The following is a 21,286-nucleotide window of genomic DNA, read 5'->3' as shown; positions in this document are numbered from 1 at the left end:
TTTTGGTAAGCAGACTGATCCCACAACCTACAATACACAGATTATCAGGAATGGGCAGCAATCCCCATCTGCTTTACTCATGATAGTCCATAAGTGTATGGTCTGGGGCAAACATTTTTATGAAGCAATATACCGGGAGGAATAATTACAAATGGTCTTGTAGAACACTCCATTTCAACAGTGGGCATATTTGACACACAGGTCTTATAGTGAAGATTTAAGAATAAGTATACCTGGTCAGGCAACACCTACCATAAATTGGGATCTTGAGATGCAATAAGGTCCTTACAAAGAAAAATGGAGAACATACCCACTCATAGAGAAAGCATAAAAAATCCCATAGAACAGGAAATGGCCAGATAGTGAAGATAATGAGCAGAGAAGGTATGGGAAGTGGTCCACATACCAGCATGAAGGATGTCCTCCAACTGATGATGGAAATGGTAAGGTAACAATCATCTGAGGAAAGAGAAGAATAAGCCAAGTGAATAAGCTGGCAAATCCAACCTGTAAGGGTAATAGGAATAAGGTCACAGGACTGGGAAGGATTCCAAGGAATAAACAAATGAGAACCACAGAAGAAAGCAGTGTGCACTTAGTAACAGCAGAGAGCCCTGACTGGGCAGAGAAGGCAAGCAGGACCAGAATGATCAAAAAGGTGTGATATGGAAGGAAGGGAGATGGGTGTAAAGGCAGAATTACTCTCCAGAGTGGCCAAGTTTTGGGCAGGTAAAAATGATTGGGGAAAAGGATCACATAGGAACTGTGAAATAAGGAGTGGTGCACATCAATAGTGAACACATCCAATTGACGATGTCCGCACGCAAACAGGAGGAGGAAAAGGGCCTTCAAGGAGAGATGATAGAAGGAACAGGTTGACAAAGGCTTAAACAGAGGAAGGTAAAGGTCTGAAGGACAATATTGAGGTTTTAACCCGGGAGAAAGGCAGGCCAAGGGGGATGCGTGAGATAGAGTGAGTGAAAAAAAGAAAAGGGAAAGGACAGGCAAATGAAAGACATGGGCACATAGTGTAAAATGAAACATGACTGACAAGGTGGCACCAAAGCCCACAATGGAGGAGACTAAAAGGCACTTGTCAAAAAGTCAGGTAAAAAAGGATGTGATGTGGAGAAGAGTAGAACAAGAAGGAGGATAACCACAATGGATGGAACAATGATAGTACATGTACAACTTCTATTGGAACACAACCATGGAGGAAGGATGAAAGAATGGGAAATCAAGGATGCCATGCACTGTAAAAGGCCAGCCCACTTGGCCTGGAACTGGACAAAAGCTATGTGTGAAGATGAAATGTGCTAATGGAAGGATGACACACACTAAAGGAGAGGCAGCAAAAGAACATGGCACGAAATGGTCTGGATAGTACCCAGGGAAGCGGAAGGATGGGAGGGTAGGCATACAGGTAGAGGCCTGTCCAATCTTAACTGAGAGCATCTACCACTCCAGCCAATGGATGTGGAACAGAAACCAAAACCACGAGAGCTGGGAATTGAGATGTGTGGCAAAGGCATCTGAAACACCAGTAGGTCCAGTGACCACTCCTTTGGGAGAATCTCGTTGGGACGAGGTAAGCAATCTGCAACAAGATTCAGAGTACCCGAAATATGACAAGCCATCAGATAAATATTATGGCCATGGGCCTAAAAAAGGAGGTACAGTGTCTGAATACAGAGGTCTCTTGACGGAGTGCCCCCTTGCCTAAAGATGTACATGACCACAGTTAGTTTGTTGGAATAAACCATTTCCAACCAGCCTTGAAGGGTGGGATGGAAGTGAACCAAAGCCTGATGAACTGCAAGGAGCTCCAAGAGATTGATATGGAGAGAGGACTCTGATAGAGCCCATCACCCCTAGACCTCCCAAGCATCCAGGTAAGCACCCCAACTGGAAAGAGGTGACATTTCACATGTGAAGGAGGAAGAGGAACACCCATAGTGGTGTTGTCTTGATCCAACCAACAGACAAAGTCGTTCAGTAAAGGAGGAGGAGAGGGGTGTCCAAGGGATCTCAAACAAGGTTCCAATGGTCTCTCAAAACCCATTGGAAGCAACACATGGGCATGACCACGAGGGATGAGAACTTCCAGAGAAGCCCACAGTGGGAGAAGGAGAGGTGAACAGGTTGAGAACCAGTAGCTCCATAGCCCACAAACAAGGTGGAGAAGGTTGGGCCAGACTGAGTAGGGAATTCAGTTATACCCCAATATGATATAGGTATTGCGTGGGGGTGAGGAAAGACAAAAGAGCATCCTGACCCAAAAGGTCCCAACAACAGAAGAGCCATGTTTAAAAAAAAACGGACAGAATGTTGGCAATCAGCAGAAAATTCTTTTGCCTGAATCTATTAAAGTCATACACTCCACTCAATCTAAGCATGGTTTTCAGTAATTCACTTCTTTATGAAATAAAATGCTAAATTTTTTATCAGAGATTCATAGATTTGTACATGAAACTGGAGATGGGTCCATTACAGAAACAGCAGTTTCTGAATCTAACACAAGTCTTAGTTGACATAAAGAGTACCAACATTACTAAAGCTAATTAAAAAAGGAAGACATGTTAAATTGTACAATCATAGTTTGGCATAAGTAAGCATACATATATTGCAAACTAACTAACTGACTGACCAGTAATATTGCTTATGATAGTTCCTAACGTGTAGTACGTGTCCTTGAGGGTAGGCAAATATTTCTGGGAGTATGCGAGTACCTTTGAGAAAACATTAAAAAGGAAATATTGCCACGCCTTAAATCTGGAGAGCAACCTTGGTAAGCTACCAATGAATTCCACTAATCAGCACTCAATGTTTATGCATCATTAACTTGTTCCTGAATTAATTCTTTTGATTTACTTTATATTAATATAACCCATTTTTTTATACAAATAATATGCATCAGGAGTACATCACTGGCTCAAAGGTCTAGCTGGGGGTATGTCACATAAAAAGGTTGGGAGCCTATGACTTATGAAATGCTATAACCATTACCGAAAATTAGATATTCTTTTATAAATATCAAAATTCTGTTAATAAGGAAGCTTGCATCTAAAAAACAAACAAACAATAAAAACAAAAATTGCATTTGATTTGTGATAGATGAAAGGTGGAAATGAAACAATGTTTAAACACCTTCTCATCTGGGTTCAGTAATGAGATAATTAAAAATAATATGCCCAAAACATCTACAGTCAAAGATAACTTTTTCAATGTAAAACTATTTAAAAAAATTATCCACTTTGTCACTCTTCTGTATTTTTGTTACACTGTTTTTTCCAGTCTGACTACATTTATAGCCTTAATATTAGATTTAAGATGGAACTAAAGAGAGATTTCAACCAAGATATAATCATATGTTGCAAGAATATTTTGAAATTTTGAAAACTTGTTTCTCTTTTCATCTTTATACTTGGATTACATAGAACTGATATCCTACCACATTATTAATGTAAAAGGAGAACATATTAAACTCAATGTAATTTTTACACGAGCGGAACAATGAAGGTATAGTATGGTTAAGTAGAAATTAAACAATTCGTATTAAAACCATAGCCAAATCTCAGTGTTTAATGAGATATTTGCAGTTATTACAGATAAATCAGTATATCTTAAAACTGACACCAACTATGATTAGCATTTCTTCCCTCAACTAATTAAAATTACATAATTTTATGTTGCTTTTTAATTTTCAGTTAATAAACTGCATACCACGTACTATAGTTTCCAGATTTAAGCAAATTTTACTAGATAAAGTTCTATAAACTCGTAAGATATTATATTATAAAACACACAAAACAAAAAGGTTAATCTCACACAATTTCTATGTGATAATGGCTGTTACATAATTGTATGAACATACATTAAAGGATGTTATATTGCCAGAACAGTTTAACCTTTATATTACACCTTATATGGGGAAGTCTTTACCTTGATGGAACAATCATAACATCCAAAACCAAAACCTAACCTATTTTCTTTGACTTGATATAGTAGTATGGGTGAACACAACAAAATCATTATTATTATTTGTTAGTACAAAGAAAATTATACATTACAGAACTATACGAGTTGAAGACTTTCTGTTCTTATCTTTAGGTTTAGAATATTTCGTATTCTGTATTTTCAAACACCAATTAAACAATACAAATTAAATGTAAAATCAGAAATCTAATGAAGTAGTCTTTTCCTTTTTTCATCAATAAAACCCACTTCTTTCTATAATGTCTAACATTTAAAAAAAATCTTGCTGACTGAATTAGAAACAGGTATAAATGATAGAAGAGGACTATTTGTAGTAATTAAGAAATATAGAACAGAATACATACTATCCAAGTACTATTATAGACAAAAAATAAAGCCACAACAATAAACCTCAAGAACATAATATATTTCTTTAAAAATGTCACTGTTTTGTTCACTTCATTTAATTATCATATACCATAAATTAATATAAACACAATGTATGCTGTTTAATTGAACTTTAACTTCCTTTAACCATTCTTTTGAAATATTTCAAACATCTATTTGTTTTTACACAGCAGTAGCAAAAGGTTGAATTCTTGTGATATTACAAATTAATTATTAATTCAAGCACCAATGCTTGTTACATTGGTATAAATGCTTTACTGACATAACTGACATATAGTTTATTTTCTTGCTTGTTGCTTTACTTAAAAGATCAAATGCTTACTTTCACATCTTTTCAAGTTTTCATTGTTCATTAAAATATTTTATTTTTGTTTCCTTATTTCACTTCATTTATTTCAGCTGTCAATCATATTGTTTTTAAGTATTCTTTTATACCATATCTATATCAAGGATGATGACTTTTTTCATTTAAAATGTATTCTCCCCTTGTTGATATGATTTCTTAATCATATAAATAGAAGGAAGTTAGGGAATGAAATGATGTCATAAAACACTTCATATAATAATATGTTTAGTACTATACATTTTGGCTTTTATGAAGTGCCTTTTATAGTGCTTGTTACATTGGTATAAATGCTTTACTGACATAACTGATATCTTGTTATTAGTTGTTTCTCAGAATTTAAGATAAGATAAGCAAAAGAAATAGAACACTAACTATATTCTTTCCACCAACTAATAAACATGAAATATTGAAATAAACTGAACTATAAATCCTAATACTATACATATATGTATGCTTTATGAGCAGAAAAAAAAAAAATACTTAGGAAACACATGAAACTTCCTCTGTAGATGTACTTGCAGACAGACAGGAAACATAAGCTAACACCACCACACACATGTTGTACATATATGTATGCAGTAGTATCCACTTTATTATTATTAGATACAAGTAACAGCTTCTACCATCTTTTATAATATTATCATAGATGCAGAGAATGGGTCATTGTCCAGGAATATTAGCAAACAATTGGACCAAATAACCCATTTATGTAATATCTTTCACTTAAAATGCACCTTCTGTAAAAAAAAATGAATACTGTCCTTATAAAAGTGCAGATAGCAGATATTTTGAGAGATGCAAAACATTTTTTACAGATGGGCTAGAAAACGTATCATTGCCATTAATGTTTTCTAAACGTTGTTAATCACAAGATGTGCATGAGAACCAACCTTTCAATAAATTCAAGAGCAGGTGCTAAAGACTTAATTACATCTGCATCTACAAAATTCCATCAACAAGATAAGATGCCTTGTAAAAATTAGGTTGTCACTATCCAAAATTATTTCTTGATACAGAAAAGTAAGTGTGTGTGTGTGTGTGTGCATATTTGTACAAGCTTTCATCTGTGCAAATATTTAATTGTTGATCATATATATATATCTATCATAGTATATTTTTTCTAAAACTCCTATTTAGCTTGTTCTTTGCCAAAATGATGTTCTAATAAAACTCAAAACACAGATGAAAAATGTGAACTTAATTTACATGTTTCAAAGTTAATATATTGTTCCATAATTTCACTTTTTCATATCCAATCTATACAGAAACATGAAGTTCAATGCTAGCAAAAAAGTACTATTTTTTCTTATATGCTACACTTATATTAAGAAAAATGAGACAAGCATTTATTGAACCACGGAAGTATGTAACAATATATGTAAAAATATCAAAATTAATAATAACTTATACGTAAAATCATCCTAATTCTAAGATCTACTAATTGTCAACAATTTTAAAACTATTGGAATCTTTAATGCTGTTGCTTACATGCATCCAACTATCAGAAAGTATTTAACTTACAAGGCATGAAAGTTTGAAAAAATAATAAGTTAAAACCCCTAACCCAATCACTGCAGCTAATAGATATATGACCCCTACATTTTTTTCTGTTCACTGCAGCTAGTACACTTATGGATTATTGCATTTAAAATTCCTGCACAGGGTGTTGGATCTTAAATTTGTGCTATAATGTTGTCCATCAACATTCTGCTATATATGTTGTCATACTGCAAACCAATTATTTCCACATTCTGTGCATCAGTTTCCCTCAAGATGTCAGAGAAGCCTGTACAGCAACATCTCACTGCTGCAGCAGCAAGCACCACCAAAGCAGGGGAAGATACAGATTATTTTGAGGACTTACTAGATAGCATTGACTGATGGGTTGATGCAGTGAACAGAAAAAAACAAGTACAAGCCATAATGAATGAGTTAATTACAAATATTCAAAAACAGTATTACAAAAAATTTTTCATTATAATCTGCAAGACATTTGACAATTTTCTCAGCAACATTAAGTTTTTCTAGTAGAAAGTGCTTCATTTCCAATTTGAATAAAAGTTTTGCATTAAGAACTGATTTTTTACAAGCAGAATTCTCATAATCTTTTTTCTTACACAGAAAATATAAATTAAAAAATGTAATACAATTAAAGTTTCTAATAGTAAGTTACTTGGAAAAGTAACTTAAGATGTGTGACAAAAACAGATAATTTTGATAAATATATTTGTACACTTTACTGTAGGTTCTTTCAAAGGAACTATTTATCATTACTACACCAAATGGAGAGACATATTTAAACAATGTAATTCGAATCCAAAGTAATATAATATTAATTACAATTAATTGAACATAAATATGTGAAATATGCTGTACAAATGCATTCTCTACTACAGATACATTATTTTGCTGCAAAGTTAGCAAAATTACCCATCATATGAACTTAAATTCCAATTACTTTCTGTTTTACACAGTATATTACATATATGTTGTACTAATTAGGAACAAACAAGTTTCAAAGAAACCTGACACAGATTTAGAAAACTCAAGCTTTTGTATTTTTCACGACAACTGCTCATGGTTATGTTTTAATTAGAATTCAAGCAAATAACAAAACAACAGTACTTTTGTATGAATGTGTGTAATCTCAAATAATTTTTGCAACAAAAACAAATACATCTCTGCAAGTACACAATTTCAGACTTCCTGTAAAGGTCCTAAGGCTTTTTCCAAGCCCATGATTCAACAAGAAGCATAAACATAGCATAGAACTTTCTCTACTTCACAAAAGCCAAAATGTATAGTACTAAACATATTATTATATGAAGTGTTTTATGACATCATTTCATTCCCTAACTTCCTTCTATTTATATGATTAAGAAATCATATCAACAAGGGGAGAATACATTTTAAATGAAAAAAGTCATCATCCTTGATAGAGATATGGTATAAAAGAATACTTAAAAACAATATGATTGACAGCTGAAATAAATGAAGTGAAATAAGGAAACAAAAATAAAATATTTTAATGAACAATGAAAATTTGAAAAGATGTGAAAGTAAGCATTTGAGCTGAAAAGTGGTGCAGTTAAATAAATTTACAAAAAATGTCAACATGGCTGAGCTATGAATAGCTTCCTGATAATGAAGTGCAAGATCTTTTAAGTAAAGCAACAAACAAGAAAATAAACTATATCAAAGCTCAATATTTTGAGACACCTAAACTGACATTTCTATGGGTACAGAGATATAAAGAACAAAAATCAGGAACACAAAGCACTTGACTGTTTGGTATAAACACGTTATTGTACTTGAACTTTTATTCTCCAACAGACAGGGGCACAGTCCCCATCCAAATTCGATTTTAAGCATTTTGAATGTAATTTGGAGCAATTTCAGATGACTTCATAATACATAACTTTGCGTGCAAAGTACTATAAAAATTTACCAGCTACAAAATAACCTAACAAGCTGCTTCAGAAACGTAAAAACAATACTAAGATTTAAACTGACATAAGTCTATGATCAGTTCAAGACTTCATATCCAGTACAGAGATTTCGCATATAACCAAACAGAGAAGAAAGACCGAAGAAACTAATAACATATTTATGTTTGTTTTACAATTCATTAGAGTTGCAAAAGATTGATTTTTCTGTGTCCAGTTGCAACAAATTTGTCTAAAACATGGATGTTACTGAACAAATTTGTCAGTTTTAACCATTTTTTTACAATCATTATTTCTACTTTTGAATCTTGTGACAATCAGAAGTTTTACACCTGAAGCTAATTAAAAACCATTAATGGGCAAACAAATTCTCTAGGATAAGTACAATAAGTGTTACTTTCTGAAAACAAGATTAAGAAGTAACACTATTCTTGTTTCACACATACACAAATACTTATTTTTCTTGATTTTTCTGCAAATTTTTTCTCAGGCAAATGACTTGGTTGCCTCAATGTAAGTTACACTTCTAACAGCTAATCATATTTTCACAAGGAAATAAAGCAAGTCTACATGCTCTACAAATCTCCCTATCCTTTTCTTTTCACTTACATTTTTTCTAATTATTCACAAACAAGTAGTGTGCTTATTTTAATATTATATAAAATTATAACAAAAAAAGACAATTTTCTTAATTACTGACATATATATCTAAAGTGCATTTCACTTTCTTATGATGACTTGGAATGTTTTTTTTTCTAGTTTTCTTCACAATGCTTCTCAAGTTCTATTTTTATAATTAAATGACTGAAACATTATAGCTTAATGAAATTAAAAAACTGTTTTCTTATAGAAATGACTGATAGCATAGCATGATTTATTGTTCTTTAAGCACAAAGTACACAATAGGCTATTTGTACACTCTGTCTACCATCAAGAATCAAACCCCAGATTTTAGCAATGTAAGTTCACAAACTTACTGCTGATCCACCAGGTGATGGCATGAAATAATTTACTTACATGTGTAACTACAAAACACCAATGCAAGCTAAGTCATAGAATTAGCAAAACTAAATAAACATAAAACTATGAAAACACATGCATATGATTCAATTTTTTTTTAATTCTAATTTTGTTACCGTACTAAATGTTTACTAATTTTATCTCAATAAACAGTTAAGCCTGAAAAAATTTTACAATCCATAGCTCACTCTAGCTTTTAAGTTACAAACAAATATTATAATGAGGCTCCATTTTCATTTATCTATAATAGCATGACAGTATTATATATTATAACACATAAAAGAGAAATTTGATGTCACAAAATGAAAACTTACTGCATATTTCATAAAAATTGATCAGAATAATGGTGAGCTAAGTGTTTTTAGTTAATTAGCATTTTGAACATTATTTTGGCTTCAAAAAAGAAATGTTCTTAATTCTGACCCTTATGTATTTCAAATACTATGACTGATGATCATCAGAACCAGCAACAGTCATTCAAGTTCCCCTGCATATTTTAAAATTACTTCATTATTATGTATGAATTGAATCAACATAATTTTTTTATAACTTCACCAGAGAAAATTACAGTAATTTGGTAAGTCTGTTATATCTGGAAAAGCATAATAAACATACATGGATGGATAGGGCACGACCTGCCAAGCATTTTGTGCAGTTGGAAATGGTAAAGGCAGTACAGGTGAAGAGTTACACACTGCCAAACATAAGCAACTTTGTGTGATGGTCAATTGTCAAAACAATGCATGCTGCTCACCAACACTGTTTATTGTCTTCCCTCTATCGTCCTTCCTCACATACCTCTTTTTGTTATTAGAGACCTCTTCTGGAACCTCCTTGAAAATATCTGGTTTGTATGTGGATGTTGTTTTTTGTTTCGGGCATTTACATGCATCATTATCTGTCAGATAAACCTTCTCAAACTTCTCTTATAGATTGCCTTTTTGGGCCTGGACATTCCATTATGATAATATCCACACCTGCTGTACTGGTAACATTATGATCATTTTGTGACCTTGCACATCAGCTTTGTAACTGACATTTCTGCCATTTGTATGAAGTTTGAAATGACTGATATAAGTGAATTTGGAGAAAAAACTGTGTTCTCAATGAAACTGCACTAAAAGAAATGCTAGCCAGAAGCCAAGTTTCAGCGAAATATCACTCCCATTAACCTTACAAAACTTACTGTATCTTCATAAGTATGTCTTTCTTTGTCATAAGTTGTATTCTGACAAATGTGTAGGAAATACAATAAAATATTGGATTTAACCAAGATGGTTTAGCAAACATGCTCTGGTTAAGTCATACACAGCTAATTAAAAGAGGGCAAAACCGAGATATAAAAAAGCACAAGTCACACATACTCTTTTTCACTGAACATGTAGTTTATAATTTTGTGCAGGCCTATATGATTTTTAATAAAATAAAGATAAAATCTAATAGAAATGACATGGGCACTCAGTAGAGAGCACACCTCCGACACACAGCATTGATCATACTTGGCTCTCAAAAAATATCAAAATGTGTCTTTATGTCCATTGTTATCAACAGACAGATCACTTTTGGCAGGATAATGAGGAATAACATTCTACATCTGTCCATCAAGTTTCAACAAAATCAGATAATTGTTGACTGAATTATAGAGCAAAAATAGTGTGAAAAATCAGTCCCCATGTTAACACATAGATTTTTTTTCATGACCTTGACCCTCCAAAAACTAATCACTTTTAAGTTGGGTCATAGTTCAAATGTATATACCTACTTCCGTCCAAATTCATTGAGCCATTTGAGAAATCTTGCTGACAAACACGCACACACACTGGGATGAAAACATAACCTCTGTCCATCTTCAGTGGAGTAGGTATTAAAAATGAACAGATCAAATCACATACATTGACCTTTTTTTACTACACATTTTGTACAGGGAAATATGGTTTTTAATTTTTTGTAAATTAGCAGTGCAATAATATTTTTAAGAAACTGTCTGTTCAGTTTTAGATTTGTAATACACACATGCAAAGTAAATTCATCGAAAAATGCATTCAGACCATCTACGATGTTGACCATAATATTAGATGCATAAATAAAAAAATGTTTCTTACCATGTTCAACAAACTGTGAAAATGTTTTTTCTCGTCTCAGTGATGAACTACAGCATTCATCGTACAGCACTAACAGGACATCCAATAATATTTCTATGCTATAACTAGTCCCATTTGCAATAAAACATCCTTCGAGAAAAAGTTTTTCCAGTTGTTTTGTTCTTTCCTCTGGACCTGGGGCCATTTTGGGCTACTTCTTTATTACTATTATTACTGTTACAGATTAAGAGTTCACAAAATATGCCGTACTTAAAATAACATGATTGAAAAACTATCAAAATACAATCGATTCTTCACTGTTTACTAACAACACAACAAAAAATGTTTCTCAAACATTAGCATACATCTACAATAATTTCCAATCAATAATAACCAAATAAGAATGTATGTGATTAAAAAATGCTTCTAAAGATATGGAACTACAAGAGATCACTTGTAAATGAAAAAATAAAGCAACATAGATTAGCTTGTTTAGGTAAACTACATGCAAGAATTTATACTATCTTTCAATAACTAAACAGGTCTCAGTTCAAACAGCATTAAATTTTCTGAAACCCAAAGCATGATTGGTGCAAGACTACATGGACACATCCACACCCTGAAAAAAGAAAAATAATACAATTCACTCAGGAAAAATTGCATACTTTCATTTTGTCAAAATGTCATTATCAGTGACTAAACACATTTTACTATCTGTATGAACACAAGAGCACGTTTGATCAGAAAACATACTAAATATACTATTTTTGACTAAATACCTGATAAATAAAGAAACATTCTTATGTCAATCAAAAATAGCAAATTAAAATTCTTAAAAATATAAAAATAGTAATTATACTAATTACCTACCTGTTTTCCATAAGGTTACTGACAGTAAAACTAATCTGCTAATACATATACCTTTAGGAAATGCCAATAGGCAATTTTTTAACCAAAAACCTCAACCCAAGCACTTCAAATTTTTTACATTTCTCATAATCTTTCAATCCAATTCGTACAAACAATCATTTTGACTTTTCTTTCACAACTCCTAAGGGACAATCCTAAGTCACATTTAATATCATTATCCTCATGAAACAAAGGTGAAAATGAGTACCATCTGCTTTACATTGATAGCAGAATTTTACTGCTAGCTATGATAAAATAGTTAGTGGCCATTTTCACCTTTGTTTCATCACAAAGGCACTGCCTAAATTATCTACTAAAGAATTATTAACTTCTGATAAAAAGTTAATGAAAAAATAAAATTAGAATTAAATGCCACAAGTTCAAGATTTTTAAATTGACAGATAATTTGGAAGATTTATAGAATATAAGAAAACTAGAGATTTGGTTAAAAATAAAACAAAGAAATTCAAAAAGGCTTATGAGAAACAGCTTGCTGATAAAGTTAAAACTAACAACCATTTTTACATACTGATATATTAAAGGTAGGCAAAATTTTAGAACAAGGATTGGGCCCTTAAAGGATACTGTTTGCAAGGTTGTTGTTAAAGCCTATGAGATAACTGAGCTTTTAAATGTTTTCTTCCCTTCTGTTTGTACAGGAAAAGATATTAGAAATATTACTGGTCCCGAGAATTCTACGGGAAGTATTAAAATTGACCTGAATCATGTAGATATTAATCCTTAGTGGTAAGTATAAAGATTGAGAGATCAAAAGTCAATAAAGCATAAGGACCAGACAAGATTTCCCCACTGTTTTATGGGAGGTCAAAAAACAGACATGAGACCCTCTGTCTTTCATTTCTGGTAGGACAGTAGAGTGGAAAAGTGCCTGAGGAATGAAGAATTTATGTTATTTCAACTTTTAAAGTGGATCATAAGAGTTGCCCTAAAAATTATAGGCCAGTTAGCATTACTTCCACAGTGAAAAACATTCTAGATAATCTGATAAAAGAAGAAAAGCTCATCAGTAGGGGTTAGAAAAAGACTATTTAATTGAATTGTAAAATGGTTGAAAGGGAAAAAGCTCAGGGTTGCTATTAATGGAGTCAAGTCAAACTGGACCCTTGCTGGTAGTGGATTATCTCACAGACCAGCGATTGGACCTTTGCTCTTTCTTATTTACATTAATGAATTTGACTGGCTCATAATTAGTAAATTAGTGAAGTCCACTGCATTCAGGGTGCATTTATAAATATATAAGTGAAAAAAAATGATTAGTTATCTCTCATGACAAATCAGTAGTTAGGTCTCACTTAGAATATTGTGTACAGTTTTGGTCTCTTTATCTAAGAAAGGATAATGACTTATTGAAGTGGGTTCAGAGGATGATTCCTGTGATGGAAAGGTTATATTACAGGTTATATTTTCAAGTGGTTTCCTCTCACTTCTACATGTATCTAAGCCTAATTTAAACAGGTGCTCATATTGAGTTAGTTATGCAAATGTGACTTCATATATGTATGTTATTTTATGTGCATTTGGGGTCATCTAGAACTGCATTGAGGATATCTATATTCTTATACCACATTACATGCTAACAATTATATTTGATCTTTAGTCTTTCTAAAATACAATGTATACAACATTTAACCAGGATTTCTTCATTACATAAGGATGAGTCATAACATAACAAAAAAAGGAAAAACCTTTCCAAGCTATGTTGAAAAATATAAATTCCAGTTTTCTAAGTATTTATCTAAATGACTTCCGATAACAGATTCCAACACTTGGTTAACAAGAAAAGCCCAAATAAAAACCAAAGATATTTTGCATCCTCATAAGACTGATTTATTTACAAAAGAAAAAAAAAATACCATTTCTCCACTTTCAAAAGAGCTCTGGAAACAACAGTTAAAGCTCCTATTAAGTATTTTTGAAGTTCTTCAAGTTTTTAAAATAAATTTGATCAGGGTCTTTAACCTATCAACCTCTTAGGTAAACTTGCAAAATTCTGATCAGAGAAGAATTTAATAGACCTTAATCCATCCTTATAAGATAATGCTTCTATCCATAGAATTATTGTTAGCCTTCTTATGAATCCTTTCTAATAAGTCAATATCCTTTCTTATATAAGGAGATGAAAACTAACAATATTCTAAGTGAGGTCCAGTGATTTTTATAATTGCTTCTTTTGACTTGTAATCAAAATGTCTATATATAATTCTATTAGCTTTACTAATAGCAAAAGAGCACTGCTTTGACAGTTTGAGTGACTTATCTACCACTATACTAAGTGTTACTGAGTGGGTTACATCTATATTCAAAGTTTCATACAAATTATTGTAACCTGAATGCATTACCTTGCACTTACATGTACTATAATTAAAGGTAATTTGACAAATATTTGTAAAAACTTACCAACTGATTCAAAACACTCTGTAATACCCTAACATTGTCAATACAACTAGAAATATCCAAGAGTTTAATGTCATCAACAAACTTTAATAATTATGACTCTATCAATATCATCCAACTACCCTACAATCCTATTAACAAGTCTTTCCCCGACTATTATTGATGTAGTTTTATTTTGTGTAGTACCTTAATAGCTTTTTTTTAAAAATCCAAGTACACCAAATCTACAGTCTTTCCATTTTCCAAATAACATCATAAAAAATAACAATAATAACACAAGATTATTCTTTTGTGAATCAATGTAGCCTTCATTTATGATATTATATTTCACTTTGTAAGGCTTCTGTTGTCAGACTCTGGAATTTTTCCCACTACAGAAATAAGATTAACTAGCCTATGATTTTTACTATGAAAGATCTGATTTTTTACCTCCTTTAACACAAGAATTGCCAGACAAACGAAAGATATTTAAATTTTAAAAGTAAAAACCATCAAGTTGATGGCCTTGGCAGTTCTTGTATTAAAACCCCAGGGAAAAATCTTGTCTGGTCTTGATGCTTTATCTGAAATCTCTAAATCTTTTTTACTTACCATCAAGATTAATATCTGCATGATTCAGGTCAATTCTAATATTTTCCACAGAATTATCAGTGTTGGGAATGTTGCTATTATCTTCTCTTGTAAAAACAGAAGACAAGAAAACATTCAAAAGCTCAACTACCTTATAGTCTTCAATAAAATCCATGATATCTGCATCTTTTAAAGACCCAATCCCCATTTTAACATAACTAAACAAATCAAATGTTAGTTTTAACATTTCAAGCTAGCCATTTCTCACAAGTCTGTTTGAATTTATTAATTTCTTTTTTAACCAAATTCCTAGCTTTCCTGCAGTTCTGAAAATCTTCCAAACTATCTGTCAGTTTGAACTTATTTATTCCTATTTTTCTTCTTTTTGTCTTTAGTAAGCCAATTATTGTTGAACCTGCCCATTATGCTTTTCTTCATTTGAGAAAAATGCCAGCATTTTTTTTTTTTAATTTTCAAATCTGTCCCACATTACCTTTTAACTCATTTCAACTCGCTTGTTCATCTGGAGTACAGAAAAACTAGGGAGATTTTGTTAGGCTGTATGCCTATTTGCAGAGTTGGGTGATTAGTTGAATTTGATAATTAGTTGATCATTGAACTTATTAATCAATAACATTCAACTAATCATCACATGAACCTTGGATAGTTGTAATAATCAAATATAGTAATAATCAGAAACACTATTTTTGATTGGATGATACTAAACAGTTAAACTGAAAAACTTGAATTAATCAAAACTGATTAAAGATATATCATAATGGCAATATTTTGAGTAGTTGGTTATTTTGTGAAATTAATCAATTAAATAGAAATATATTAACTAATTAATTATTTTACATAACACAAATAGATGTAATCAATGCTGATAGGTAATCAATTGTATCAACTAACTGAATTAATTACCCAATCTAACCATTTGTTACCTTATGTTCAAGTATTGCATTATTGTATTTACATTAGTAACTTCATTGTTACACTCTAGCAGGTTTATAGCCTATAATTAGATTCTGGACTTTATAAATTTTTGTCAAATACTTGCTCCACAACTTGAATTCTAAACCCACCATACTTATTAAAGTGATCTGACTCAAGGCTTGGAATTGGTTGATAAAAAGGTTACAACTTAAGAATAATTATGTGTATGTACCATAATATTTCCCTACTTTTTAATTGTGAATCAACTTAGGATAACTAAAACTATGAAACATTAGTTTCTAATTTATTTAACTACATTCAATCATTAATTTTCTACCAAAAGACTATTCTTCGAATTAAATTATATAATGTGTGATAGTACATTTCCCAATTTTCGTGTACAACTAATATCACAACTTTCTGAATATTTAAGTATTCTAATGCCATTCAAGTCAAAACACTTCAGCTGATAGATCTAATTATCAAAAGAGATTGAACTACAAATAGATTGAAAAGTGCATATACTACCCACTGAAAATGACAGAAAAGGAAGTTATACATCTTTTCTTTTTTTTATATTATTTCATATACAGCATCATGACATTGTGTGTAAGGTCCTTCCTAGCTTTGGGAAGACTGGCATCACATGTTACATGAGCTACAGTGTACAAGAAACGTGTACATTTGCTGCTACATATCTAGCCAGTTCCTCCCACATTTGCTACAAAGAATATGATGAGGAACATAACAGAAAGCTACTATTTAGCTTAAGATTTAGTCTTTTCTAGTAATTAGGCCTGTACCACTCCAATCAGTATGACAGATTAAAAATTCTAGTCTTGGGTAACAAAATTCATAAAACAAAAGCAAAATGAGCACATGAAATTCAAGCTAGTAGTACATGCTTGTGCTTATCCAGTTATTGTTCTTTTAGTTTTAAAGTAGGCTTACTTGTTCTAAACGTGTTAAGACTGTTAAAACGGCAACACTTGTAACAGATATCTCGGCAAGAGATTGAGGAAATAGATACTTTAGACTACAGCTATAGGTACAGTTTTTACAATATGGTTATAATGAAGTCATAGTACGGTTATACTTATAAGTTAAATTAAAATTACTATTAACTGGCCTATTGCTATTAATATTTATTGACTATTTATAAATATAATTTAATAATAAGGTCTAGACTGGGCTATAGCCAGAGTTGTATTATTATTCTTATTATACTTATAAAGTTATAGTTTATTATTTGTATACCACTACCAGTACCACTGTACCAATTAAACGTCGTTACCTCTGGCTCTGCTTAGTTTTACCGAGTTTAGGCTTTACATTATTTACATATAACAGCTAAAAAAATAACACGACTACTCTATTTTCTCATTCAACTTTACAATTATTACAGTTTCACAACTCAAACTTTAGATAACAAGAATAATTATTTTTGATAAAATACATTTACAATTTACGCAACCAAACAAATTAACTTACCGCAGAACCATAGTTAACCTCACAAGACATACACAGAACACAATTAGTTATCCTTTCTAAAATGCGCAAGGCGGCGCTCATTCATTCCCCCACAACCAGTTACCACACATTAAACAGGAAATATACAACTTCCAGTTTACTTACACCACAGAATGTATGTATAGTCCATAAACGCAGAGTAATTGACATGACATCAGACAATTTTATAAGAGCAGGTGTAAGCACAAACAGAAATACTGTTGATTTTAACTATGTTTTGTGTGTCAAGAGTTGGAGACGATATAGTAATTAAGCTATATATTGATAAAACTTTGAGTAACAAATCAAGTATTTTTATGAAAAAATAAAGTTGTATTTATTTGCTTATTATTTTAGCATAAACTACACAAATGGCTATCTGAGAGGGGATCAAAACCCGCATTATAGGTTGTAGATCATAACATTTCCGCTGAGCCACCGGGGGCAATTATGTTGTGAAAAAAATCAACACAAGTTTTATTTAGTAATCAATATCGTTGTTTTAGTATTGTCAGTGTTTTTCAAAATAAAGTTTGAAGTTGGCAGTTCTTACCATTAACGCAATATTCTTCCTTATTATTATTTTAATTAAATTATTCTGGTCTACTTTTGTAATGACTGGAATAGTCATGAATTTCACCCTTCCTTAACTTGTATAGAATACATTTTTATTAAGGTATATTCATGTAATGTTTTTGTTTTTTTTATAAATTTCCATGGAGTTTGTACATGTAGTTATAACATTCTCGTTGATTGGATATCTCAAGGTCGTAAACGTGTGCTGTCCCTGTTACACAGGTAAAAGTGTGGTACTTTCAGGTAAACTTATAGTCAGAAAGAGTAAATTGAAACTATATGAGTCTGTGCTACTTTTGTAAGCTATACTTGTCATTTTATAGATTACATGTTTGCTAGAGAAAGATGCTAATGATGACGACGCAATAATCGAGAAGCTTCCTCTAATATTTGGAGATGAGGGTACATTGCTTACAAACATTGTTACGACAGCGGAAGTCACGCGACTCTGGGAGCATGGCGCTAGAGTTTCTCGAATGATCATGAAGGCCCGAGTGCATTCGAGACACCCTCTTTTTAGTATATGAGCCTGGCGAGAAAAACCAGCGGGATTGAAGAGATAGATAATTGAGTCAAGAGAAGAGTAGGCACCGAAGTACAGTGTGTGAATTACTGTGATTTATAGCGTGTATTATAAAAGTAGTTAAGTTTAGAAACGTCCTGACTGTGGAAATTCTGTGTATTACAAAGTTTGTATTGAGAAAGAATAAACTAGTTTTAATCAAGAGAGGACTTGTATCGCTGAAGTTCCTCGGAAAGAATTCATACCGGAAATTAACAAACAAGCAGATACGTAACAGTATTTTAAATTATTAGTGGTCAGTAAAGGACTGTATGTCTAACGCAAGAAACCAATTTTAACACGTCCCTCAGGAGTCAAGGGGTGTCTTTACATTACAATTTGTTGAATATTAAAAGTAAGCTCAATCCGGAAACTTCCAAAGATGATGGTTTTGGAGTCTCTTATTCGAGAGAAGTTTTCGTTTGTTAAGTTAAAATTTTTAAGAGCAATACAGCATCCTCAAGTCTCCATTTTAGCTAGTACTAAGGTCTGCCCGCTGGGAGTAAATTCAGTATATATATCAATAAAGCCACATTCTCAGCATCATTAATTAAGCAATTGCCAACCTTTTATGCTTCTGCTATTATCTTTTTATGTTTAGCTTTCAACTGAGATATGGACGATTTCACTTATCATTCGATAAGGAAGGTCGTAGCATCATGATAGTCAGCAATAGGATGAACAGAGTAGAACACTTTGTAAGCAGCTACAGGCTTGCTGCACAACATCTACCAAGGTAGTTCTAAACTGTTCTTGAATACATATGCTTCCATGCTTCTTGTGCTTGACCGTTAAATTCGTGATGCGCTGACGGATTTCAGTCACCTTACCATTTCAAATCACTTTTTGCACCCCCAACGCTAAAAGAGTGCGGGAAATGTCTTCTTTTAGCCAATAAAAATCTCAAAAAGTTTCAGTTCAGATTAAGAAAAACTAGATTGGGTAGTTTTTTTTGTTTTTAACAAAAATGTCCCCCATTAGCTCGTGAGGGGGGCCTGTTAAGTTGTTTAGAATTATATGGGTCAGGGGTACGCCACTGGCTGAAAGGTCTGACTGGGAGTACGCAGCATAAAATGTTGGGAACCGTTAGTCTGGAGGGGCTCGAGATAGCTCGTTAGGCTTGTCTGCCTGAGATCTGTTTATGTTAAATTAAACCGCATAAATATATTTATAATAAACTTCACAGCAATGAATTATTGACAAATAATATTTGTAATGGACGTAACATTGTTTATACGAAAATTAATAAACTATTATGAAGAAAATTATCAAATGTTTGTTTTACTAAATTCAGGAAAGAAAGAAGAAAAAAGAAATACTTAAACTACATATTTACAATTTGTAATGGTTGTTCTTATGATGTTTTGAAACAAGGTTTTTTTTTTACATTTGATATCAACTTTACTTTGAGAGGAAACTTAAAAGAATCATTGACTATTTTTGTATCTGATTTGCTATTATAAAACAAGGGCGAACTAAATAAATAAATCACCAATATAATTCGGGTATCATACGATTCAACCTGTGCTGTTTTCAAACTGTTCTTACGTTTAAGTGTTTTCCAAAAATTCCATAATTTTATTTGCCTTCTCACAAACATAATGTTTTATTGCGGATTAATGATGATACCTCAACTTTGCATTATAAACGAGATTAACGTAGTTTCCCTCATGATAAAGTTAAAGTTCAAGGCATCTACTTTAATGTTTTCTTCTCTTCCAAAAGATGTATTAAAATAGGAAAAACGTACAAGTAAATGAACTATGACGGCTACTAAAGTCCCAGATGTAGATGTTTAATCACATCACGGTGGGTTTTTCTTCTGGTCGATTTCAAGTTTTCAAATAGATGATATTCGATCTTATAAAACTAAAATGCCCTCACTTCCTGTTTATAACTTATCTTTCCTAGAAAAACAACACATTGACTAAGTTTTAAGTTCCAGTCAACGACCAGGCCAACTATTTACGAATTAAATTTTTAATTCTTTTGAGACGGCAAACATGACAGTAATGTAGAAAGTTTGTTTTATTAGTTAATGTTTCCAAGAACTGAAAATATTCACATAGTTCATAGCGCAGTTGTGTGTGTTAGGTGTTGTCTATTGCTTAGCGTGCCTGGACTGCTTGTCAATGGATTCACGGTTCGCGTCCGTTGCCGCAAAAAACGTGCTCCATACTTGTGAGGCTATGGGTGCACTATAAAATTGACAGTCAAATCTCGCTAGTAGAATAAAGATTGGCGGTGGGTGCTGTACATAAACTGCCTTCCCTCTTACCCGTTTCAAATTATGGACAGCTATGCACAGATAGCTCCTTGTGTAGCTTTGCTTGAGCATTCGAATAAAAATCATAATTGAGATCAAAATATTAATTAAAAATATTATGTAGCGAAGGTTGTACAAACTGGTCTCATTTTGTTCAGTTGCATCTGATGACGTACACATGCATAAACAAGATGAATGTATTCCGCTCCTTAATTGGACTAGAAATTATGTCGTAACAATTTTGAACTGAATACCGTATCTTTTCAA

At 32.2% G+C, this 21,286-nt stretch overlaps 1 protein-coding gene across 1 annotated transcript in view; it reads right to left on the bottom strand.

The window, feature by feature from the left end:
• LOC106459035 (serine/threonine-protein kinase MRCK alpha-like) overlaps positions 1–17,698 on the bottom strand; it is a 135,974-nt gene extending 118,276 nt beyond the window's left edge. Inside the window, exons 1-2 of the mRNA XM_013918606.2 lie at positions 17,598–17,698; positions 11,298–11,895 (exon numbers count right to left, since the gene is read on the bottom strand). Of these exons, the coding sequence (XP_013774060.1) occupies positions 11,298–11,481 (184 nt within the window). The 5' untranslated portion in view covers positions 11,482–11,895; positions 17,598–17,698. The remainder of the gene's footprint in view (positions 1–11,297; positions 11,896–17,597) is intronic.
• Positions 17,699–21,286: the final 3,588 nt, after the last annotated feature.

The sequence above is a fragment of the Limulus polyphemus genome, unplaced genomic scaffold (genome assembly GCF_000517525.1).
Source record: "Limulus polyphemus unplaced genomic scaffold, Limulus_polyphemus-2.1.2 Scaffold549, whole genome shotgun sequence".
Taxonomy (NCBI): Eukaryota; Metazoa; Arthropoda; class Merostomata; order Xiphosura; family Limulidae; genus Limulus; species Limulus polyphemus.
This window is presented reverse-complemented; position numbering and strand designations above follow the sequence as displayed.